Raw genomic sequence first — 26,600 nt, forward strand, 5'->3', positions numbered from 1 at the left:
ACAAATATTCCAGAATAATTCAGAATGAATTATTTTTGCAGTGAAGATAATTTGGCAATTTTAAAAGATGCAATGAAGGTCTTCCTTAGAATATCTAGCAACATGAAGAATAAATATTTCTACCAGGAGTTCACGAAGATGATTATTTATCTCAGATTAATATCTTTATGGATAATTAGTAAAACTGGAAGCACATTTTGACAGGTGTTTATCATTCTGTTGGTAGGTGGACAAAACATTTTGATAAATCTACAAGATGTTCACAGTAAACTGGTAGGTTTTGTGAGGAAAATTATTTTGTTGTGGAAGAGAGGAATATGTGTGAAAACTGTGTGAAAAATGTTTTCTTTTTGTAGAATGGCGAGCAAAGATTGGTCAGTGGTCCTGTGAACGTTGCAGAATTGGGCTGAATGAGACTAAGGTGAACATCTATTGAAGGGTTCTGCCAGTAAATAAATTGCAAAGCACAAAAGGTTTTCAAAAGAGTTTAATAAATAATGAGGTTCTTTCTGTACTGTATAAACTATAAATATGCCATGCAGTCCTTTATAACTTAAAATAATTTACAGACTGAGGTAGGGGGGTAGGAAGATGCTGTCATGGGGTTTAGATCCGTCTCAGGGTCTCCCTGACTTCCTGCTGAGCACACACACACAGGCTGTGTCAATCCGAATAAACCGCCAGGCTGCTTGCTTGCCCTCCATTGTCAGCGCTTTGACAAAGGTGTGTGTTGTGGTGCAGTAAGAGTTCCAGTGCTTTGCATCGATCCCTCGGCACCCACTGGAGACTGGCTTAGGGTCCCTGCACTTGGTCTCAAAAAAATACTGCTTAAAAATGTTGTTGTTAATGTTGACCTCTCCCAACACTGTCACCTCTTTGCCTTTAATGTCAGTGGCTGTGGTTTTGTCCCCAACCCACATGCTGACACTGTCACACACTGAGAACTCTCCCCGGTGTAATACGGGATGTGCAGTCCTCTTGGTCCTGGCAGTCCTGTTGAGAGAACCTGTACTGCTGAGGAATCCCGTATTCTGTCCTTGCCCTGACACTGGGGGGGGCTGTGTGCTGAACAGCACTCGAGGAGACCGGAAACGCCTCCTCTTAAAGAATTTGGGGTCCATGGTGATATTTATAGCTTCTCTTCTACCTATTGTCCAAGTAGAATGGCCGTGGGCTGTCTGTGGAGCTGCTGTGGGAATGTGGTATCTGTTACTCCGGTGGGTATTGACCAGGGAATGTTCTGCAGGATACTCCAGTGGAGCATTGTCCTCTGACTTTGGAGCTGCCTGTGTGCCGATCAAAAAAGCTATAATCAGAGTGTAGTACAGCATGGACATTACGCTATGCACCTAGAACAAAAGAAAAACGTGATGTTACTGTAAGCTATGCTGGCACAAACGGATGCCATTGCTGACAAATTTATAAGATATTTAGGATCATAAAGATTTCATCAGGTATTCATGTGGGTGCCAGATGTTGTTCTTCCAGAAGAGCTCATTCAGACGGCGTAAGTGTTCTTAATAAAGCGAGAACATTAGAAAATAATAGCTAGATTATTATTAATTCCTCTGGTATTTGTTATTAGAACACTGTTTATGAAGCACTTGTTTGGTGTTATTAATGTGGAGACCATATGGCAACAGCATGTTCCCAGGAGTAAAATCTCTAGTGATTTTTGCAGCAACCTTTTTGGCCAGGGCTGGTCTCTTGGCTGCAAATACCCTGCAGAGTAGTGAGAGCAGAAGTAGTCCCTTGGCTAAAATAGCTGTCAGTGCAGTTAATTTGTCTGCAGAGGTATCCCTGGGGCTAGGGTGGGGACCACCAAGCCTGCACTTGTGCAAAGAGGGGAGCCCCAGTGAATAGTGCCATTATCACACATTCAACAGCCTCCTTACCTGCCATGTGGACAGGCCCCGACACTCTGGCTGGCTCAGCTGCCTCCAGAGCCTCCATCTATCCCATCTGCCCTTTTGGGACGTGCCACATTGCTGATTCTGGTCAAATAAACCCCAGGCTGCCTCCCAGAAGAGCTCTGGCATCATGTTGTCACAAGGGCAGATGGGATTTTTCCATGTTGAAGCTGCTTATTAGGACAAATATGGGTATCACATAGAAGCACCATGCGTGCAAGGCTACTTCTGGGTTTGTACAGCATATCTACAACTGTTGTGGCTGTAGTACTGGAAGTTACCTACGGGAAACACATTTTTTTCAGAGGCCTGTGACCAAGAAGCTCCACAAATGGCACTGCATAGCAGATCCAGGGCCACTGCTAGCCTTCCTTCAATTTGGAGAATATGTGCATCAGTTTGGGTGTGGAAAAGTGTAAGACGAATGTCTAAAACTTTGCTAAGAACAATTTTATGCTAGAAGACCAGCAGCAGTAATACCTTGTTGGGTAACTACCATGTTGACTAATTCAGCTGCCTGTTGGGTTAACACAGCAGCAGCAGGCATCCTGGGAATAAGAGACATTTAAAAAATGATCTGAAATTGCAGTTCAGGGCAGACATTGTATTTTCTCTGTGAAGATTTAATAAGCAGAGACAGGGTATAAACAGAAAAAAACTACCAAGCGAGGAGGCTCCTCCCCTGTCTCTTTGCCTTGTTTTGCCTGACATGTCTCAGCTGGCCCTGAATTACACTGTGTCCGGCCAGCAGGCAGGCAGCCGCACATAGACTGGACAAACAGGGTTTTGTAAAAGAGGAATCAGGCTCTGCAGTTCCACTCTGATTTCCCAGCATGTTTTTTCTGGGTGTGGGTCAATTACTGTTGAGGTTCCCCCTCTCTCTTTCTGTTCAGCTTTTTCAGACTAGAATCCCAAACAGCACGAAAGCAGTCAACCAGGGCTTTAGCTTTAGAGCACAGTCTTGTAGAAAATGCAGAAACCTAAGATTTCCCATAGGATCTTATGCAGATAGTCTTATCTTGGACAAGAGCTGAAATTAAATAAACAGCAGTGTTTCTGCAGGCCTGGGTAAGCATTTAAGAAATCAGCAGGAGATACCAAGTGGAGGTAGTGGCTGAAGAGGATGAAGATGCTACAGACCCTGCATCAAGGGGAGAAAAAAGAAAAGAAAGGCCAAAAGCCACATTAGCAGTTGTCTGCACAACAGTTGGGCTGGAAGAATGATGATGATGAGCGTCAAATCTCTCTCACAGAGAAAATCCTTACTGTTCCAAAGCCACTTTAATTTGCTTAAAACAAGGCTGAGGGTTGCTGCTTTCCCACATGCTGCTCGTGCTTGAGCAGTCATCATCATCTGTATAAGGAAACAGAGCTGGGTGTAGCTCAATAGCTCCGCTATGCACGATTCAGAGAGTAACCCCTTGTTCTACAACCAAATTGAAATCAGATGGTTCATTACATCTCTAAAGACTTAGTTTTCCTGACAGAAATGTTAATGGAAGAGGTCTGCAGAACAAAATCCAGGCACAATTTAGACATGCCAATAGCAGCCTCAACCTATTGTGTTTATACATAAACCTTTTTTTGCTATTTCCTTCTGTAGGAAAGAGAGGTTGCAATGTCAGCAAAGAGCTGTTTCTGGTTCTGTGCTGTACAAGCTTCACTGCTCTAAAATGCAGCTACATTTATCTCCCTTTTCTGAGTTTGTTGCGTATACTAAGATTATTGCTTTAAGGCCATTAACACAAAATTACAAAGATGTCACCTTCTTGCCTTTTTTTTTTTTAAACATGGCCTTGTATTTCTTCTCTTTGTGGTAAAGCGTTCTGTGGGGAGTGTGGCCCAAACACAGTCAAAATATATTTGGGATACCTGTTAGTTTTCCTGAAGTTTCAAAATTGAATCTTTTAATTATTAAATTAGTGGAGAATAGAAACTGATTAAAAAAAGTGGTCTAGGCTTGATGACAACACAAGCAGAAAAAGTTAACATTGAACAAACAGGTATGCCTTAGACTATGAGGACTGTGGACTTCTTTGCTGACACATACAGATCTTTTACAGGCAGTTTCGGGGGGTTATTTCTAAACTTTGTCACAGACTTAGTTACTAGACCCCTTTCATGGTGCTTTATAAAGGTATTCGCTGTGCATGCCAGGTGCAGCCATCTGAACTTCCAGGGAGATGCACAGCTGCTGATTTTAGGGCTGGTAGTACATGGGTATCTTGTTTGTAACATTGGCCACAAAGGTTATTGCAGGCAACATTGGCCACAAAGGTTATTGCAGGCATTTCAAAGCTCAAAATACAAAAACTGTACTAAACCAGGGGATGTTTAATGAGAATTGTGACTTCTAAGTAGACCATCTCTCATTATAAGTAAGTATTCCCCACAAAAGATATAATGTCTGGCAACAATAAAAGAAAACAGAGTACATGGAAACTCCCATTTTAGCCAGGCAATAGCTAGTTGTTGGGTATCAGTGAAGCAACTGGTTTAATAAGTCAAAGAACTAAGCTTTTCCAAAAAAAGGAGTAGTAAATATGAACTGACCTTTTCTTCATTTAGAAGACAGACCAATGATTTTTTTAAGTTCAAGATGATGATTCTCTTCCCCATTTGAGTGTTGGTCAAATGTCATTTAAACACGTTTGATGTAGCTGTTCAGGCTACTGTGTGATACTAGGAATAGACGATTTCAGACTGCTCTGAGTGTGTATGTTGTGCTTACCTCTGAGTATACTGCACAAAAAACTTCTCCCCCAGCAAGGTGTTTATTTCATCCAGACGCTGAGCTGGGGTTGGCTGCAGCATGCCATCGGGCCAGTTTGACTGTGTAGCTGAGTCTGGGAGTTGCTTATTCTGCGTTCCACTAGAAGCAGAAATATTTGTTTCAATAATTAGCCAGCAAGTAAGTGTTCTCAGTACCATTTCCCACTTGACAGCAGGTGTACGGGGACAAGTTCACTTGCTTGGCTTTCTGAACCATGCCATTTTCACTGTTACAGTGTAGAGCTTGTCTAAAGTGCAGTTCTCGACTTTGAAGAGCAGCACATTTGTAATACAGAGCTACCTTTATTCAGTAGCTTTACCAGACTGTGGTTAACAGTCCACTGCTCACAATCCCTCTCAGGCATCTTCCAGGCTCACCAAAAACAGGAGTGATACAGCATAGTGAAGCAATACCTGCTGATGTCACTGTCTGAGCTCAGTTTGCACAGTAGCGATAGGCAAATGCGGGTTCAGACCCCCCCATCATCTTTGGGAAGCAAGTTTGGTTTCAAGTAAAGGCACTGCAAGTTGTGTGTCAGGAAATGTGGATGATGTAAAACTTAGCAGCTACTCTGAGTGGTTCTCCAGGTTCTTTTAAACAGCACTATCACCAGCCCTGGGTCCTTTTTCTGTCACAGTACTTCAAAATGGTGCGTTCCTCTTGTCAATACTTAAACACTCAAAACCAGGGACATTTGTAGTACCTGACATTTGTAGGACATGAACTATGTGCTATCCACAAATTGGCCATGCACACATCTTAGTTACACCGTTCATGCCTCATGCTTTCTCTTCTTAACAATGCCCCAAATGCTAGAAGTTCTTTAGACACCCTGAAGGAGGATTGCGTGCATGCTACTGTCTATTCTGAACAGCCAATGGAAAGTACCTTTTGTTTCTCCTTTTGAGTTTTTGTCAATACATACAGTAACATTGTCAGTGATTGTAATATTTCAAGTGAAATACCAGCTACCTATAGGATAGTTCTAGCCTCCCCGATGCTCCCATCACTTTTTGAACCACCAATGAAAAAATACAGTTGCAAAGTTGCCTGAGCTGTTTTGTAGTAGGGTCATGTTTAGTGAAAGGGAGTGGAGGAAAAAAAAGTGTGCAGCTCAACAGACTGGAGTGACAACATCTCACAGGTTATCCAGTGATGGTGACTGGACTCTACTGATTGTTGGAACATGAGTTCCACTTCAGCAATTTCATGACAGAGTGCTGAAGGTCTATTTCAGTGACGAGATGATGCCTGAGGTCTTTCTGAGATCTTTCACATGGAAAAATAAGATATTCTAAGGCTCTTATACTGCCAGAGCAAGAAGACACTGTGCTAAAAGCTAGTGCTTTGGTCAGCTTCATTGCTGGATGCCTGCAATTTTAGGAAAAAACCAAAATCAGTATGCTGTAAAAAATGAAACTCGGAGACAAGCTTGGGATGACATTTTAGGGGGTGAACCAAGTGTGTCCTTACCTTAAGGAACCTACTAAGACCTTTGGCCAACTAGCATTAGTGAGGTGAAAAGATATTAAGCTACCCTCTTTCTTTTGGAGGCAGGCTGCCTTTTTTCACTAGTATTCAGGCAGGAATCAGGTGAAGGCCAGAGACATACTTGAGTCTTTGTGGCTTAGAGAATATGAAGACCTTTCACAGGACAAAGGCCTTAAACTTTGGGGATGTTTTAGTATGTGATTCAGAGTGGGTCCAAATGAGCTATTTGGCTGGGATACTCTTTTTATTGAGGCAACATAAACTGTAAACCTGCTCCCAGATGTAGGAGAAGTTGGTCAGAAGATAAGGGTAGCCTAGTGAAGCCTGGGGAAGAAGAGGCAAGCAATGGGCTGAAAGCCACATCTACAACAGGAGGGAAATTTCTTGGTCAATTCAGTAGATAATCAGAAGGAAAATCAGTTTGCCATTTGTTGGCAGAGAATTACCTGATTGTGGCTGATATTTGAGAAGAACTGAAGATATAAAACTTGGAGACTCATGAAGGCACATACTTAAATGCTTGTCCTCCTGCTACTGTAAAGGCAGAAATAATTCCAGTCTTAATTACTACACTGTGAATGGTCATATAGACCCCAAATCTAAGGAAAAAACCATTATTTTCTTCACTAGTTAAATTCAACATGCTGATGCCTTCTCAGCAGAGTACATTTCTGATTGTAAACTCATCAGTGCTATTGAAAGTGATAAAAATAGTATTTTATTAATCTTAAATATTTAGATAGCTTATCTGTTCCATTTAATAAGGTAAAGAAGGGTTGTATAAGGTACTTTTGTACTGCAAAAGATACCGCGAGATTCAGTGTGGAGATTCGAGTGTGTTTGTTAAGGAGAACATGCTGCTTATGCCAAAGCATGAACTGAATTCATTTTATACCTGCACAATTTATGTCCCCAGGAGAGCTGGCTGCCACTAACTGTAGCCACTGTGTTTGACTCTTACCAAGATTCATATACAAGCTACATAATTTAAAAAAATCTAACTGAAATCTTCCAAGCACATTTTGTAAGCAGTGCAGGGCAGAGGAGTCAATCTGTTAACGTGCTCATTGTATCATGTTATGCAAACGCTTCCATAATGGTTTGGCCATTCTTTGGATTCGCTGCTTTCTGTAAATCATGGCTCATGTTTTACTGTACCTGTGTTAAGCTAGTTACAGTGATATGAATGTGTCAGAAAGGTCAAAGTTCTGAAATCTAAAGCTTCATGCTACCAGACTGGATATGCAATATTTTTGCAAGAATGTACTAGCAAAGTAATAACCCTTTCAGTGGACTCTTGACAGTTAGTAACGGTAATGATAGAGCTATAATATGCTGGCTGCTGCCAAAAATAATCCAACAACTTTTCCAACTGTTCTGCCACCCTAAGAAAACAGTGCTTCAATTCCAACTGGCTGCTTTTTAACCACAAAAGAGTTTATTTTCAGTTGGGCTTTTTTTTAAGTTCTTTTACTGTCTTCCCGGATTCCCGGTTGTGGCAGAATCCGGTAAATGATGCAGTGTTAGTCAAATGATGCTGAAGATGGCATCTGTATACTATTCCTCTCTACCTACCATTCCCAGAGTTAATAAAATATCCTACTGAAGTGAGTATTTCTTCAAAATTTATCTGCATTCAGGATTACAGACCTGGGGAGTAAAACACCCCACTTCGTTCTTATCTCTGAGTCTCAGCACATTTAGTAGGAGTAGCAGCACATTATAAATATTAAAAAGTGCTCTTTGCACATGAGTGCTTCATAGGGGTTTACAGTAAAACAAACACAATATTTACCAGCTGATCTAAGGGCTGTCTGAGAAAGGTAGTAATTGAAAAACAGATGATCAGTCTCCCTGTTTCTTTGCTTATTTGGCTATCACACAATAAAGACATCACTAGTAAAAGCTTGAAGAGCCCAAAAGCAGCGTTACAAGGGGCTTAATGTAAGAGTGGAGAAATGGATCACATCAAAAAGCAAGTGGTTCTGTGTCTTGAAAAGCTCTGCTTGCAGGCACCTGTAAGTGAAACAAGTGTCAAACAAAACAGATATGTATAGGGAACTCCTTTGTTTTTTTACATAATTATCCCACAGAATCTGAGGAAGAACAGATGAAGAGAGTATGTTTCCTGGAAACTTATTTAGATCTGCAAATTAATTTACTAAATTAATTACTTCCAATAAGAATAGCAGTGCTTAAAATTGTTGCCAAATCTCTGTATAAATCTCTGTTGGATGTAAAACCCCCAAACATATATGATAACTCTGGAATCCAGTGCAGATTAATTTCAATTCAGACTGCAGTACTTGGACAGTTAGCAACTGGGTTATAAAGCATGTAAAGATATATGTGAGAGTTTTGGAGTTCCAAGAGTAATTTATAGATATGACACTTCTCTGTTAACACTGCCATTGAATTTTGGCAGCTCTGGTTTTGCTACAATACAGAAAAATAGCTCTCTTAAACCTTGAAGCATTGATAAAGTATCGTTACAGTGGGGAGAAAAAATAATGTACTATGTTGAAGTAGTTCAGTTTCATGACTACCACTTGTATAACTGAAAATACAGCATGGAAGATCAGACTCCAGGACACCACCTATTCTTTCTCCCCCAGGACAGTGAACAGTGCAGCTTCTCACTTCAGGAATGTTCATGTTTTGGAGAGAAAATGGAAGCTTGATTTAGCACAACTCCAGCAAACCAATAGTGGTGATGTTTAACCAACATAAACTCCCTCAGTTATTCAGCTCTGTCAGAACAAAGCAGAAATACTTCTTTTGCACAACTGTCACAATTCTAATGTTTTAAATAGCTTTTTTTGGGGGTATATTTTAAACTTAACCAGCCCAGGAGGGTCCCTTCCAGTTATGTGTTCTTCTGAAATCAGCTGTTTTCACAGAATAATATTATGTACACTTCATGCTACCTGGCAAAACATCAACACCATGTTTTACTACATTTTAGGGGTATTTTTACATTTGTGTTCACAGTGGTTTGATTCTGCCTTCACTGACTCAGGAGGAAAGGCTGGGGGAGACAGATGAAAACCTGCTACTTGAAATGTACTCGAAAAATTACATTTCAGAAAGTTCACAGTCTTCTAATGTTTCTTATTTCTGGTTACATTTGACCATGATATCATATCATGAACAACAAACAGCTTTCCAGTAGCAAGATTTGCTCTGTGGCTTCTAAAAACTTCCCAGTATCCATCAGACCCGGGGCATTTTTTTCACAGAATGATGACTTTCTTTCCACTCAGGAACACTAAGAATTTCACCACAGTGAACTCCCAAGGACTGAGGATGTTCATTTAATGCATAATTAATTTTCCAGCTAGCTTTTGCTGAAAGTGTGATCTGAATGTTTATTGCTATGTGCCTTTGCTAAATGGGAGACTTAAAATCCAGGAAAATAAATAAAAACCTGGTGGAGCAGTTAGTACTTAAAATCATACTGCTGTGTTCTTCCAGCATGAAGTGAAAACTAAGACCAAGCCTTGATTTTATACCAGAACACCTCTGACACCTCATGTTATTACTGTCATAGTACTACACAGTTGGGAGCATCCTCAGCTTGCGTGAAGTTTGCTGCTGCTTGAATTGAAGGAACAAAATTTTCCAAAATGCAAATTTGTTATTTGTCATCCATAATGCACCAGTAAAGCTTTAATTATGTCTTTTATCCTAGATACTACCTATTTGCTGCCCACGGAGTACTGATTAGGCTGTTAGAGCACAGAAACCAAATATAAGACCTGTCTGTCTTGTAGGTCTTGAGGTCTTGGGTATCCTGATCCTTCCAGTAATGCCTGACTAGGTAAAGTGAAGCACTAGAGTTGAACTGGGCTATCAATGTGGTATTACTATCTGTAAATGTTAGTAAAAATGAAGCGTGTTTGCCTGTAATACAGAGTATTTTTAATGGTGTATTTTAATAGAGAATACAGTGCAGCCTTCTAACTGCACATTCACCAGATTCCATCGTAGTAGCTCCTATGCTAGTAAGAGAAAAGATAAATTAATGCTCAGTTTGGTTTAATCAAATGCAGCAAGTAAATAGTTTTCTAAATAAAAATAAACATAGGCATAGAATGCTGTAATCTAAAGCATGATACAATTTGGAATGCTGTTTTCTGTCGTTCTTGAAGTTGTTGGCTTATTTTAGGGATGTGCAAAAAATAAACATAAAGGGTATTTGAATCTTTTTGTATTCATGATTACAGAAACGCTGATATATCTTGAATTTATGAAAGGATGCATATTTCAGAAGTGCTTTCCCTAGTGCAAATAACCTAGTTACTCTCAAGTCTCATACAGTTCATGCAGAAGGTGTGGAAGAACAAGGCATTAGGCTTGTGAGACCACATATCTGATTTACAAATTTTGTAATTCAGATTACAGGAAATAGGAGAAAGCCAACATCATAATAGCAGGAAATAATAGTTTTCAGAATATTGAATGAGTCAATAGAGTCCCCTGAGTATTTATTTAGAATTCTCCATTTCAGCGATGAGAAGTGGTTGCTTTATTCAATAACAACAAAAGAAGTTTGTACTACGTAGGCTTGACCCAGCAGTGAAATTTGTGCGGTTCTTTCCAGTGATACAGTATGGAGCGTGTGTGCTGTGCTAGGGCTACTGGTAGCAGATGGTTTGCAGCCAGTAAACTGCCATGTGTTTTCTGGTAGTATTTGCAGTGATGGATGATATACTTGGCTGCCTGTGCAGCGGATGGGATCATGGAGGTCACCAAAATAAGCAACAAGTAGTGAATTAGTTTTATCTGGCTGCTTCTGATAGTAAGAAAAAAATGAGGGAGGCAGTTGCTGTTGAAGTTGCTGTTAAAGAGGTGTCTACTGGCACACCTTCCTCACTGAAGCATTTGAACAAGTACATGAATTATAGTTTAGCAGTAGCAATTCAGGGAATATGACACCTGAGAGGCCTTGAAGGGAATCCTTAAGCCTTTATGACTAAGAGCAGTGTCAGAGGCACCATATTTCAGCTTTCCCTTGATCTTAGCTGATGAGCAAAAAAATGGGAATTTCTAATGGACTCAAGTTTTCATTCCTCTATTATATCCACAGTGAGTCATCCTGTAAGTAAGAGCTTTATGTATGCTGAAGAGACAGTTGAAACCTACCTGTGTCTCATACACTTCCTTTTGTTCCAAATGCCTCCAGTACTGAAATGTTCCTTTGAGTATTTCTAAGGAGAGTAGCAGACTGAGAAAAATGCTGCCCTGAAGCAATAAGCGTGCATCAAGTCATCATGATCATCGTCATCACATGTTGTGCAACAACCTCTAGATTTCTGACTCAAGTTTACTCTAGGCAAGGGTAATAACAAGAGTGCCCATGATGTATCTGTCCATTTTGGGTACTTAAGGGAAAATAGCCCACCTGCAGGGTGGAGATTCACCAAATCAGAAACTGGTAAGGCTTTGGAAAACATGTCTTCTTAGGGTTTATTTTATGCTTATTGGGGCATAAGTAATGGGAATGGTTTATTTGCAGGAGTCTAATTTCATCACTTGTATCCTGAATCAGTATATAAGTATTTCAATTGCTGGTGCTTCTGCAGAGAGGCCCAAAAAGAAGAAAACAAGTTTATTGCCTGTCACCTTCATTGACACTCCATTCCCTCAGCACAGGGTGACAAGTGAAGCTACCTGATGGGAGAAATCCAGCCTGCAGCAGCAGGTGGTGGTTTCTTGCAGTAGGTGACAGAGCCTTGTGACACAGGACAGACAGAGCTCAACTTTAAAAGGCTAATTTTGTAACCGCTGAGTTGTAAAACATAAGACTTATGTTTCTAAGAATGCAGTGTTCAGCATTACGTTACTCTCACATCTAGAATACACTCACGGGAATTTAGAGTCATCGGCAGTCATCTGAAACATGGCCTCCTTTCGAAAACATACATGATCTTCAGGTCATGATGATGATACCAGTAAAAACTTGCGATTGGATGCAGCTCTTATTGTGACAGATTGGGTGTTAGTACAGTGTTAAAAACATGCACAGACCCACTCTGATAGGAGAGAAAATTTTATCCTATTTAAGATAACAAAACCAAACTGACACTCATTAAATAAAAGATACAGAAATTTTCAGGATAAAAATCTCTTAAAATACAGTGAAGGAAAAATGAATTAATGGTCACTTTTGAAAACCAGTGAGAAATCTTTCTGAAAATAAATGATAGAAAACAGCCTTAGGAGCATGTGAATCTGATTCTCCTGAAGTTGGTGCCCTCAGTGGCATGAAGCTGGTAATATTAAGTGATATAAAAAAGAAATAAGAACACTGGCTAGAAATAAGTTATCTGAGCATACTACAGTTATATAGCATCCCTATATTATAACCTATAAAGCAAATTTTAAAACTGGTGATTGACATGTGATGATTGCTTTAGAACTTTCAATATAGACATCAAACTGTATATATATTTTATAAGACTCCAGGGTTTCATAAATCCTAATTTGTTGCTATAAAAGAGTATTATGTTGGCATAAAGATCTCAGGCACTAACTGACAGGAGAACTACTGCAACATAATTGGGATAAATCCATCCCACCCATATAAAGTTGGATGCCTTTGAGGTCTGTGGAAACAGATGCCTCCATCCTACCCAACTAGAAGGCGGCATGAAAGATTGCTGCTCACCTACAGTTCCTGTCCAAGAGGAGGAGTTGTTTCCTAGTTGCTGCTTAAAACAGTGAGTCAAAAAGAACTGCATGAGGATGGGTGCATGGCCTGTCCTTTTCTTTCTCTACACGTTTCCCAAATGGATCTTGAGCTGGTTCTGCCAAGTGTCTAGCTTGCTGTATCCCAATGCGAAATGAGCAGAAATGAAAGAATGGGAATTTTGGACTTTATGAAACTACCAAAATCAAACTGGAATTCATCTGGGAAAAGAAAGTATGAGGGCAATCAGACTACAATGTTACTATCCCATCTTACAGCCAAAATTAGTTAAGGCAGAAAAATACGGTATCTTTACACAACAGCAAACTGGTCCAACTAGTGATCTTATTCCAGCTATTCCAAAGGAAATATAAATCCTGATTCTTGTTCAAACCCTGATTAATAAGAACCAGCTGAATCCTAACAGCAATGCTAGCGTTTAATTTTTATTCAAGCTCATAATTTTCATTTTTGTTACCCTTTTTCACTGTTCTACCACTGTACAAAGAAATTTGAAACAAACGAGACTTTTCATGTATTGTAGTATAATGCATAAAATGTGGTAACTCCAAAAATGAGGTAGAAAATAAAAATGAACTGGTATTTCATGATCAGTTTCCCAGACATAGATTCCATCATCTCTAATGTTTCTCTAGATACTGAATCTGGAGAAGAACGTTATGCAAATACAAAGAAACTATGGCCAAGATTCTCACGACTTCTAACATTTGATGCCTCTGTGCTTCAGACTTTCCTGTTTTGTTCTCTCTTTACGTCAAAAGGGAAATTTATCCTCTACAAATCTTCCAGTGCTTTTCTAACAACTTTAAAAACCTCAGCGATATTTTAATGGGGCAGGAATTTTGAAAATACAAAAGGGAAGTTGAAGTGTGTCTGTACTTGGCAAGTCAAAATACAGGAAGGATGCAGCAGAGAAGTCTAGAGTTGAAAGAACTTTAAAATGTGTGTTCTACTGAAGTTAAGGATTTGGCTGCATTTGATAAAAGATTTTGTAGCTGGAGCAGTTCAAAATGACGTGTTGGATTTTTTTGTATTAAAAAAAACCCCTTAAGGATATAGACAATTGATTGCAAAATAAAACTGCCACCTTACGAAATGGAGATGCTTTTCTGTTTGTTCAGAGATTAAGATAGTGGAGAAACAGTCAATACTTAAACAGAGTACTACTTTGCATATATAGGGTTTTCCATCCAAAAATGTCAAGTCATTTTACAAGTACTTAATCAAAGGGATCTTGCCACTAACTTGTGGTCTATCACTAGAATTTAATTCTGTAGCAAGTGAAGAACCCAAAGAATAATATAGGATTCTTGCCAAGCAGTATCTATGTTCCTTTTCTTCCTTGCCCCCCCCCCCCCTCATGAGACCTACAGAATCCAGTTACCTTCTTAGTGACTGAATTCTCTCTCCAATGATTTACATTACAACATGGAAATTGTGACAAAAGAACTCAAATGAGAGCTTTAGAAATTTACTTCCTTCTTTTCATTGCAGTTGAAAATGGGTATTGACACTATGGCTGTCTCATTCATTCTGTGCCTACCTTACTGTAACTACATTTAACTCATTTTGTTAGAAGTCCGCATAAGGTATGGGAATAATACTTTTATTTAACTTAAAGTGTTAATATTTTTCTTTAAATCAACATGCCCCGAGTTGAATTGTATGTATAAGAAACTAAGTAACTGGGCTGTTGCGCATTAGTGGTTGGACTTCTGTATTCTTTGACAGATCCTGTAAATTTCTGAAGTATATAATTTCAAGATGAGTACTGGATGTAAGTAGTGAGCTGTGTCCTGCTGTACATGAGGTGACTCGCAAAGATTTGGGCAGATATTTGTATATCTTCTCATTGCAAAGCCTGAGCTTGTTCTGAAGGTTGTCAAGGTGTAGTGATGCTCTAACTCCTGTACTCCACCTGCCTTTCCCATTTAATTTGCATTCAAAACAATTTTATTCAAATTCCTAAGTACTTCACTACAGGCATGTGCAATATGTTGGGTTTTGCCATCTACACTAAGCAAATAATTTAGTTGGGTCCAAGAGCTTTCAAATTTGAAGGCTTTTTAGTAGCTTCTGGCATCTTAAAAATTGAAATTTCCAAAGAGGTGGGAGAAAGGGTTTTCTTTCTCTGTACAGCAAGACCCTTTTAAATCTGGTGCAATTTTGAAATGAGAGGGTAAAATCTCTTAAGAACAGGATCTGCAGTAGAGCTGTCCACAAAAAAAATCTGTAAAGACTGCCAAATAAAACAAAGTGAAACACAGAAATATTGAAGGAGCTATCAAATTGCAGTATCATCTGTGTAACTGTTGTAATGTCCTCCGGAAGCACATGTAGTTCTTAGAGGAGAAATAAGAGTCTCTTGATATCTAGGGTAGTTTACAGAAAAACCCACGAGGTTCTTACTATTGCTTAAACCTTTGAGCCATTTGTTCTAATACTTGGACTCATCTGGACATGATCAGATAAAGGAAACAAGCAAATAGGATTTAATCTTTTGTGTTCTAGCACCTCAGAAGCAATGGTGCTACATGAATTTCTATGAAGAGACAGAGCTGTTTTGTAAACTGTGGTGCTTGCTGGAATTTTTACTTGTGCTTTCATGCTTTGTATGTTTGTACTCGGTATTTAGGATTAAAGTATCGTTTCTGTGTTAATGTGTTGACATTATGCAAAATGCTTCATGCCTACATTTTTTTCCTGTATGTTTTCTATTCTGAACTGGTTTTGGTCTAGAAGATCATCTTGATTAATTGGCAGCAGAACAAACCACTGTAAAGCTGATCTTTGTAGGTGTTCAGGATGCTTGGGAATATATCCTATTTCTTCACACTCTTATTTGCCTTACTGTCTGTCTTTGTTCATTGTATTTTTGTGTGTGCGTGTGTGTGTGTCAAGTGGTAGAAAAACAAGTGTTTGTCAGTGTTTGTATTCCATATGAGTACCGGTTGCTTCTCTGTATATTATTCTCATAATAATGTTTTGCCCCTTTCTTTATGGAGTGAATGGATTGAGTATGAGAATGGAATTACCATCCCTAAGTCTAGCCTGTGACTGCTACTGTAACTAAGTAGTACGTCATCAAACAGGCATGATACACACTAGCCCTAAATCATTCCATCGGGGCCAGACTGACCTGTGCATTCCCTGTCTAAACAGAACAGCTGTTCTGTGCAACAACTGTGCTGATTTGATAATGATTTGTCGGGCAGCACACTCAAGCACCAAGTGATATATTCCTGGTGGTAAAATCTCATATTCTCTGGAACTCCGTCCTGCCCCTGATCATGTCTTGACATAGTCTTTTTTGTTTCCTCTCCAGCTCCAAGTGTTGTCTGCTATACATGCTTTCTGACTGTGTCGTCTTTTTATTTGCAAGTCTCCTTGCTTTCTACTCTCAGACATTGAGACCATCTGCCTCAGAGTTGCTGCCCTGCCCAGTCTTCACTGTAGTGCACATTGGACATGTAGTCATCTTAAGCATCTTGGCTTTCATCTTCTGTGGAAGGTATTCCCTCATTACTGTATTAACCCGTTGCACAGTGACTTGCACAGCTGCAATGCTAGACAACTGCTGGCAACCACAGAGATAGTAACGATGTAGTGAATTCTGTAAATTAGCATACAAAATGTATATTGAGAAAAACGAATTCAAACTGCATTTCCTTATACTGAATAAGTAAGTACAATGACTTGATTTGGGAGGTTGCTTCATTCCTATGCTCTGAGAATCTCAGCTCTGCTTTAGCTGGGACCCTGACACTAAAACTGTGAGGTCAGAAAAATGCAGTCCAAACTTCTGCACTGTGCAAAGCTCACAGCATCCTGAATGTGTCAGGCAGCTGCTGCACAAAAAAATCTGACTCATGCTCCCAGAGACCAAAGACAGTTTGAACTGGGTCCATATTTTAGCTGTATAGTATGGGCTTCTGGGCGCAGACCCAGTGATCAGTGGGCGAGTAGCAGTTTTCTGTCTTTGATTATGTCAGAGTTTGAGGGGAGGCAGCTGCTGCGAATGTTTTAAGGTAGGAGGTTTTTCTTCCCCACCCAGACATTTAAGGTGAAATGAAATCTAAGGTGGAATTTAAATGTGGGAAGGGGTTTGCCTGTATCTTGAACCAGCAGCCTCTGGAGTCTGACCTCTCTGCAACATCCTTACCTCACACAAAGCTTGAACACTGATTGGTGTAATATGCAGAGAAGTGAATGATGATAGAGTGCAAGATGTCCTCTCTTGCTGGGAGTCCACAGCTATCTGAAATAAATGCCTGTGTCTTTGAACAGTTCTCCTGGCCATGCAGTTAGTTACTCTGTGCAAAACGACAGTTAAACAGAAAAGTGTTTGTACCATTCTCTCTTACACATAGGAATCCTTTGGCAAAGACAAAGTGCAAATAAGTTTAAATGGAGTTCAGGCTTCAGCAACCTCTGCTTAGGCAGGAACAGGAACAGGAAACAGGGAGTTGGACTAACCTGTCAGCCTCAACAATTCTTACAAATCTTCATTTTGGAATGTACTTGCCTTAGGAACATTTGTAGGGTTCTTAAATGTTCATTTTCTGTTTTCTGGCATCATCTGGTTGCTGAATGCATTTTTTGATACAGTCCAAAAGTGTAACAGGGAAGATGTGTCTCTTTTCTTCTAATTGTGCACTTGTATGTTTCTACCACTTTTTCTAGAACTCTCCTTGGCGTTGTTCTAAGTCTGAATAAACCTGAAGGCCTAAATTGCACAGCAATGTTAATCGCTGCTGTCGTTGCACGTCTTTATCTTGTTCACACTTCAACTTTCTGTGGGGTTCACTGACTTCTCTGGTACGCAGAGTTTGTAATGTGTGAATTCTATCAAAAGTAGGCATGATTAGAAGATTACTGTTTCTGTGTTTACCAGCATATTTTTTTATCAGCATCTTTTATTATATTAGGTATGAACCTTTTTTCCATTTCCATAGTGGGATCTATCAATAAATTGAATGTGTGAACTCTTGAAACTGCTGTGACAGGTTTTGTCACCCTTCTTTCATCAAAACAGTCTTGCAGAGGCTGATTAAACAAAAACTTTGAGTACTGTACTGTACTATGTATTAAGTACATAGCTTATAGAAGATAAGGGGGAAGGAGTCAGAGTGGGAAGAGGTACTTCTGAAAGTTGTAGAATGGTAACTTGCTATAGTAATGAGAAGCTACAGAAATAATAACTTGTAAATAATATTTGAAGGCTACAGCTGGTAAGTGCAATACAGCTTGAAGATCATGCTTCTTCCAGTTTAATAAGGGAAAAATGTTTACAGACAAATGTACATACGTTCCTAGCATGACAAGATGTGAAGAGCCTTTGGTTGCTTAAACTACTGAGAAGGATGGCAATTACAAAATCTGTAAACTCGTGAGCTTGTGGCAGCACTTGCAGCCTACACTACTACAAAACCGAGTGTGTTATTCAAGCCAGTGTGGATAAAGAGTTACAGTCTGCATGGAAGAGTGCTATTTTTGTGCAAACTTTGATGTTAAAAAATGGTAACTTGAACTCACAGATACACTGATTATCCTGCTAAAAGAAGACTAGGAATCTCGTCTCAGAATTGCAGCATTTTAATTAGGAGAATGAGAGCAAAGTCTTAATCTTATTAATAGGGATAGACATAGATAAGGCAGAAACAAAATCCACAGCAACATAGCGCAAACATGAAAATCAATGGCTTGGAGGCTAGTAACAGCAATACTAGCTACAGCAACAAAACTGCTCCCTGTCCCTACTTTACATACAAGACTAAGCTTGACAGTGAAGTTGTAAAAAAAAAATGCCCTTCTGTCTTGTAACATTGAGATACATCCCACATAGCTATTTGAAAATATATAGCCGAAATGTAGGGAAAGGTACTTTAAATGTACAAACCAAATCCACAGACAGGTGATTGTTTTCTTTAAATTTCCTTTTAGCCCTTTTAAATTCTTGTGACATTCAAGAATATTGATCCTTGAATGACGACTCTCATCTATAGCTGATTCTGACAGATGTTAATCTTTCCCTTGCCTTTGCAGTCTGCTTGAAATAGTACTTGTTTCTTCATGTCAGGCCTCTGGCAATGCTTACTGGAGTTAGGATTACAGTCTCCAGTGAATCCCATTTTTACAGTCATTAACTTTCTAAACTGTTCCCCATAGCTGGCAACCTTTCCATGCTTGGAGACCTACTTAGTGGGAAGCTGGGAGACCGATGTTTTTTGTCTGTCTAGAATCATTGTGCCTTTAATTGAGCTTTGTTTAACTTTGTCATTAAGTCCATTTATGTTGTAGGCATTTCATGACAATGATCACATACTTTGCTTGTACCCTGGCTGCATTCCTGTTGCAATTTACCTATTAATGAAAGAAAAAAGAAGCTCCATGTTTACCTAAGATTTTTACAAGTAGCCTTTTTTTTTTTTTTCTTCCATTAACTTGGTTAATAAATTCAGCAAATTTTTGGATTGGAAAATAGAGACGTGGCTCATCTGCAGATTCTGTGCTATGTTCTAGCTAAGAAAATTGCCAGATTGTTTTAGCAAAATACATGTGCTCTGGTTTCAATAGCTACTTGTCTAGATAGCAGTTGATACCACTGTCAGAACCCATAAACCCTGAGTTTATGGTTGATTCCAAATTAGCAACAAATCTTGATCAGAATGGGAACATTTCTCCCCCAGATGATAAGGACTTTATGTGAACAGAAAACACCACGTGCAGTATTGCTATTTGTGTTCATTAGCCATACAGCTGTGTAACATATCATAGGTTGCAGGTTACTTTCCTTCTCTCAGAGTGTGAGTCAGGGGTGACCAAACTATGTGAGTTATAACATGAGCTTGACAGAGTTGGGGAAGCCAAATACTCGCTTCTTAGTAACAAAAAAGAAAGCTGATTAATCAGCTGAGTCATCGTGCTTTACTTCATTGTTGGTATGAATGGCATTCCCTATGGATCAGCCTACATAGAGGAAAATGCCAAACCATAATCAAGACTGAGTGACTAGTTCAATCAAATGTTTCAAAATATCACCCATGAATTTTAGATAAAATAGAAAGTAGGGATATTCTCAGTCAAGCAGTTAATTGCTTAATGAAAACTTGTTCTTTACAATAATTTGAAGATTTTTCACTAGGGGTCCCTCTAAGTAGAAGAACTTTATTTCCATTTTATAGCTTTACATTGGGTTACACTGTAATGTACAGATTAACGGACTGGAATGGCACCTGCCCTCTCTCACATTCTTCTTTCAATGATGCTGCAGTGCTGCCATGTTTCTGGGACAGATAATGTGCAGAGCCTCTAGGAATTAAAACAAGTCTTTAGAAGCTTTTAGAAAGACAAACTATACCAACCTACCCAACCTCTTGCAGGTATTACTACTAGCAGCAAAAATCACACCTGGAAGGGAAATGGGTTATTTTAGAGTTAATTCAGTAGGTCTTTCAGTTATTATTTTTAGAGAATTAATCACAAAAGGATATTTCTATGAGTCTTGTTTCTTACATGTAGCAAAAATTGTTTCAAATAGGAGCTGAAGTCAGGTTATGTCAAATTTTTTGCAAGAATTTGTCCAGTTGAAAATAACAGCAGTTTTTTAAATACTTGTCTGGTTCCTGATGTGCCCCAGGTTGTGTGCAATGATGAAAAATTAATCATCGGCACATCTGTAAATGAATCATCTTCTTTCCTGCACTCACATGGTTGCACAATTTTACTGACTGCTTGCTTTGAAGAATATTTAATATTTGTCATGTGAAGCTGTTCCATCACATTTGTAATATCGGAAACACTTAACACCTCAGTAGGATGTCACAGTTAATGTATTCAGAATCATTTTGTGACCCAATACAGTATGATATAGTAGTATAATTACCAATCATATAAAGATAAAAGTTACAACACAGACATCTGGCTGCAAATCATACACCTGGATTAAACGTTTTCTCATCTGGCTGTCCTATACTATGTAGCACAGACAGTGCAAAGCAGGTGGCAGAACCTTAGGTAAGATCCATTATTAAAACGAAAGCAGTTACTTTTATTTCTTGTTTTTGTTTTCAGTGGATCAACATAAATTTATCTCATGTCATTACGGCTTCCCTCAACACAAGTGCTGGAATGGAAGATTCTTCCTTTTTTTTTTTTTTTTTTTACAATTTGTTGAATGATGGCATTGCTGAAAGAAAAGAAAAAGCTGAAAAGCTGAAGGAAGTAGGAGAAGGAGGTTAAATAGTTTTGTCGGAACTCTTCTTTGGGGTTCAGTTCTATTTCCTATGCTTTGTGCCTCACCATGAGTCCATGCTGCATTGCTTCTAAAACAGGTAGTTTGTAGCTCCCCCATATGAGTGGGGAAGGTGGAAAGGGATATAAATTCTCATTCCAGATTCACACTGGACCTTTTACTAACAAGTAAAACTTGTTACTAACTCAGAGTTTGTAATACTAATTTTCATTTCCAGTTTTCTGTGCTGAGTGACATAAACCAAAAATTGTTTCTTTCTCTACATTTATGTTCAACCATGCGAATAACAGTACTTGGATTTCATAAAGAATCTAGGCACGTTTACACCAAAGCTTATATACTGCACCTACAACTTCTGGTCGGTTGTGAACCTGCTGATAATACACATGGGCTATCTGGTATGGGTTTGGTCTTTGTTGTCTTGTCATTAGTCACAATAGAAGAAGCACAATAAAATGCATAACCCTTTCCCCACATAATTATGACTCTAGTTTGTATTTCAGTTTAGTGCAGATCACTCATCAGGGTGCAGGACAGAATGAGAACAACTGCCTGAACAGAATGCCTAAAAATATTTCCCATAGTGAAAAATAGAAATTGCATCCTTTAAGAAATGTAGGCATTTGCACAGTAGGTGAAGTGCCAGGTGGACACATTCACAAAACCTTTGGCACTCTTCAGCAGGCAGGACAGCATACCGTGTCTGACTCTACACATTGTCTAGCTCTACAAAAAGCATGAAGAAAATATGATTTCAAATCTGTGTTTCCATGTTTTGTGTGCCAATATTAATTAGTTCAAATAACCAAATAACCTGACATATTTGAAATTCACTGTCATTATATCACTTATATCACGCTCTGTGTAACCATGTATTTCCTTTGTCTGGGTATTTGACATGCACCTTGTCATATTTATTATAGTATTATTTTTTGAATCAGTTGTCAGGAATAATCATAATAGTTACAAGAAAGCAATTTTATTCTGAATTGGAAGGAAGGTAGTATGCGTTACTCCAGTTTTCATCAGATGATGTATACATGACAATTCTAGATTGTCTAACAGAAGAAAAATAACCTTTTTTTTTTTTTTTTTTTTTTGATAAGGTATTCCTAGCAGGTTTCTGACTTCCAGATCTTTTTAAAGAGGCCTGTTGTGTTTGCATTTAGCATATTTCCACTTTTCTGTGGGGATTTTTGGATAAATATTAGGTTCAAAGCAGACAATCAGGTTGTACACCTTACAAGATCATTTTCTGCCTGTTTAAAATCAAAAACCACAGGGAAGTTTTGATTATTGTGTACCCAGTTTCTGTGTACAAGTGTCAGAATTCAAATATGTCACTTGGAAATGAGCTTTTGGAAATTTGTTTTATTTCAAAGGTAGAGAGGTGAACTTTATCAGGCCGATAATATTACATCAGTTTTTCTGTGGCATTGGAAATGTGTTGCTTTCTTAGAAATTATTTCCTTTCCCTTTCAAGTGATAGCACAATCGTGGGTCAGGTGCTGAAGACTGAGTTCAAATGACTTGAATTCTTTTAAAAAACTGAAATAATGAAGAGAGGTTAGAAAATCTACAGTCATTAAATAGTTTTCTAACTTTGCTTACAAACAGAAAAGGAGTGGGAGGAATGAGAAGGAAAGGGTGACATACTTTTCTCTCTCAGAACACACAGAAAAGGTAGAGTCCTTCACAACACCAATCTGTTTCACAGAGGCAGTTTACAGTGCAGGAATGCACATCTAGAGAGAGCTCATGGATCAAAGTCCCTCTGATGCATGTGATTCTGAATGCTTTGGCAAAGCCAGAAACTCACGCTTTTGGCGTATATAAAGTGTCCTGGAATGTGAGGCTGAGCAGTGAACCTTTGCACTCTTCTGTTTACAGCATGTGCCTGAGAAAATGATGAGAGGAAGGTTTGGCAAGAATGACTGGGGAAGGGAGGATTGGGATCTAAACAGAACAAAAACATAATCTTGAATATTTATAGCATTGATAAGAAACACCAATAACAAGGAGAGGAATGGAGAGGATTCTTGACATGGAAAATACAAGCATGCCTAGTTTCTATGGCTTGACATTTCTGTAAATAAAACATGAGCTACTACACAAGTAAGGTGCTTAAGTGAGTACACAGTTCTTGGTTGCTGCATAGACTTCAAACAGAGTTCAATGAAGAGCATCACCTGGTTTTAGTCTGTTTTAATACAGAAATGACACTTGTGAAATTACATTGTCTTGTTAACCCTTGAGCCAGTGACCCTTGAAATTGTTGAGTGTCGATCACATCTGGCAGAATGCTACAGGTTTTAAAGCTAAATAGGTTTCTACATAGTTAGAGATAGTATGTTTCTACAAGTTTGATGAAAATGCAGGATAGGTAGAGGTCCTGACCAAAAGAAAAGCTATGGTGTCAGAGGCCCATTTGATTAGAGCATTTATATTAGGGCAGACATGTGTACCTGTATGTCCTAAAAGTTAGTCAAACCTCACAGATGCTTGCAAATTTAGTAGACACCAGAAACTCTGACCACCACAGAGAACAAGGTTTCATTATTTCTGCTGCTTACAGTACCGCTTGTTTTAATTCAGTGAAGGGACTGGAGTAAAAATATGAACCCCGAGGAACAGAGAAGGGTAGACCCTGAGCTATTTAACATGTGTGTCTGTGACCTGCAGTAACAATAATATTTGCAATTAATGTAAATATGAAAAGTATGACAAAGAAAAGGAAAAAAACTTCATAGAACATTATGGATCGCTTGGTAAACTGAGCATAAGCAAACGACATGTTATGAAATAGCTAGGATGTGGTGGGAGTGTCATCTGTAAATGAGCAAAGAATACCAGCCTTATTTACAGGACTCAATTCTACTTTCCCTAGTGAGTATAAAACAACCTTGAATGAATGTTAGATAATTGATTGAAAAATAACTAGCTTCATGCCATACCAACAGTAAAAAGAGTTAAAACAGGACAAAGAGGCAATTTTGTCTCTTAATTCTCTTGGCACTGTTTGTGTACTTTTTTCCTTCCAGGTAATAAGTTCAGTTAGTATGACCAGTTTAGTTGTGGGAATGAATAAAATTGCTAACACTGTGATCAGAAGGAAGAATAATCAACTTGTTCCCCTTTAAAGAGAGTCCTTTTAACATACTATCAGTACATAAGAATGACTGTTCTGGACCAGATGAAAGGCTCATCTTGTCAATCCTGTCTCTGACAGAGGCAAATACAAGATCCTTAAGGAAGTATCTAAGAGCAAGATAAGCATATAATAATACTTTTCCAACCACTCTCCTATTATTCTGCAGTGTTTGGATGAGCAGCTTTCTATACCAGAGGGGTTTTCTGTACATTTAAAATCTTCAGTGTATTTCCCTTCCATGTACCTGTCTAGCTGTTCCTTGAATCCATTTACATTTTTAGCCACAACCTTGCGACTAGGAGTTCTGCAGTTTAACTACGTGGTGTGTGAACAACTGCCTTCTGTTGTTGTTAAACCTGTCATCAGGTGGTTCCCTTTGATGCACTTAGCTTTTGTAGTGGAAGAGGCACTAACATCTGAGCCTTCTGAATCTGCCCATGATTTTAAGCCCTTTTGGACTTTCACTGTTTAGCTTAAGTCCAACAATATGGTAGTGGGGAGAGCTGAAGAGTTGGGCCTAGTCTCCAATACAGCAGCCAAATAGTGAGGAAAGAATCTAGCTTGTGAAAGGATATCTTTTTTATAGGTGATGGAAGCACTTAACCCAAACTCTTGGTCAAAATACCAAAGCTGATGACTCTGAACTGGAGCCAGCTGGAAAGGAAAAGCAAAAAAGAGAGCCCAAAACAAAACCAAACTGACTAATGAGAGAAAGGATGGATGACTTCTCATATGGAAAACCTTGTAAGTGTCAAAACAGTAATAAATACAGGCTGTTACAACATGGACATCTTCCTTCCTCAGTGGAGCCAGTTTGAGTCTTACCTAGGAGACTGAATGTCACCTGTAATGCTGTTCCTTGGTTCTGGGTTCCTTAAAGAGCTGCTGTATGGCTGTACGCTGCTCATCCCCAGAATTCTGCATTGATCACATCTATCCAAGAAAGTAATATTGCAGAACGTTTGCTGCTTGTTATTGACTACTCAATCCCAGTCTTCTAGTAAATGGTACATAGATCCTTCTTTGAGCAGGAAGCTGGAGAGATGACCTCCTGAGGTCTCTTCCAATTTGATTTACTCTTTCATTATATATTTTTTCTCAATGTTTGAAAGCCATCTTCCCTCTCAGAGAACCCTGTATAACTAACTTGCTTAATTTTTGTATACTGATTTTTTAGCAAAAATTGGTCACTTTGAAGTATATTCCTTGTTGAAAGTCCAACACAAAGCTTAGCCCTTTTCTAGATGTGTGAAGATGGTAGCAATAATTCTTAAAAAAAAGAAAGATTTAACTGTGCATTTATTTTTCCTGCTACTTAAGAAGTCTTAGGAGTTCAGAAACAGAAACGTATACAAATTCTCTGGTGATCAGCAGTCTGAACAAACTTGTCAAACATGATGCTGTGTTGTCCATAATTCTGAACTGTGTTCATAAAGCAGTAGCACACACAAAAAATACAGAAAGCCATGGAAAACTTAAGATACCCTCTATGTTACTAATTTTGGATGTGGAATTTCCTGTTCTCCTACCGGTACATGAGGAGCATATATCCATTGACCCCAAAAGATTCCTAAGAGATTTTTTTAATTGAGACAGAAAGCTGTAACTTCTGCAGTGCAAAGTGTTCCCACTGACAGTGGGCAAGACAGGCAGTAGGGAGCACTCCCTTTATTCATGTGGGGCATGTGTTGCAACATCATTCTCCAGCAAGGTGTCTGGTAGAAAATGGAAGTGAGATAAGCCTATACTTGGGTTTACTGAAGTTATAACCAAGCAAACTTGTGGAAGCTTGGTAAATTGGTACAAAACAGAATAAAGTCAATGGTTACTTTGGAATCCATTGCCTTTCCAGAGAACCCAAAACCCACTCAAATTTAATGAAATGTAGCTGTACAAAGTAAAAGCAACAATCCCCACATCCACAAGCATATTTAGTTCAAAATAATTAATGTGTTAATGTAATTCAGAACATTTAAATCCCCCTAAGATTACATGCATGTGTATTTGTCTCATAGGTTTTGAGCACTTCACATTCATAGTGTACTTGATTCCTTGAGATCTGTAAACAGCAGTAAAATTTGAATGGAGTATGAAACTGCTAAATGTGAATTATTAGAAAGCATTTCTTCAGTTTCTTTCTAACTTACTAAAACCCCTTAGGAACAAAGGGACACAAATTGAAACAGAAAAGAAATGCATTCAGAAGCAATGTAAGTTAGCATACTTCTCTTAGTAAGTGCCCTGTAGAACACAGTATTTGTGGGTATCTCAGTTTTTAAATGCCCGATTTTCAGTTCCTGGGATCGAAT

The 26,600-nt window shown here is 38.8% G+C and overlaps 1 protein-coding gene across 4 annotated transcripts in view; it reads right to left on the reverse strand.

The window, feature by feature from the left end:
• Positions 1 to 477: 477 nt before the first annotated feature.
• NGF (nerve growth factor) overlaps positions 478 to 26,600 on the reverse strand; it is a 32,749-nt gene continuing 6,626 nt past the window's right edge. The window contains exons 2-3 of one of the 4 annotated variants that reach the window (XM_026864290.1): positions 4,642 to 4,782; positions 478 to 1,349 (exon numbers count right to left, since the gene is read on the reverse strand). In XM_026864290.1, the coding sequence (XP_026720091.1) occupies positions 618 to 1,337 (720 nt within the window). In that variant the 5' untranslated portion in view covers positions 1,338 to 1,349; positions 4,642 to 4,782 and the 3' untranslated portion in view covers positions 478 to 617. Of the gene's footprint in view, positions 1,350 to 2,390; positions 2,410 to 4,641; positions 4,783 to 26,600 lie in introns of those variants that run through there. The other 3 variants (XM_026864292.1, XR_003399986.1, XM_026864291.1) reach the window with 3 other exon arrangements.

This window comes from Athene cunicularia, assembly GCF_003259725.1.
Source record: "Athene cunicularia isolate RWA chromosome 26 unlocalized genomic scaffold, athCun1 chr26_part1, whole genome shotgun sequence".
Taxonomy (NCBI): Eukaryota; Metazoa; Chordata; class Aves; order Strigiformes; family Strigidae; genus Athene; species Athene cunicularia.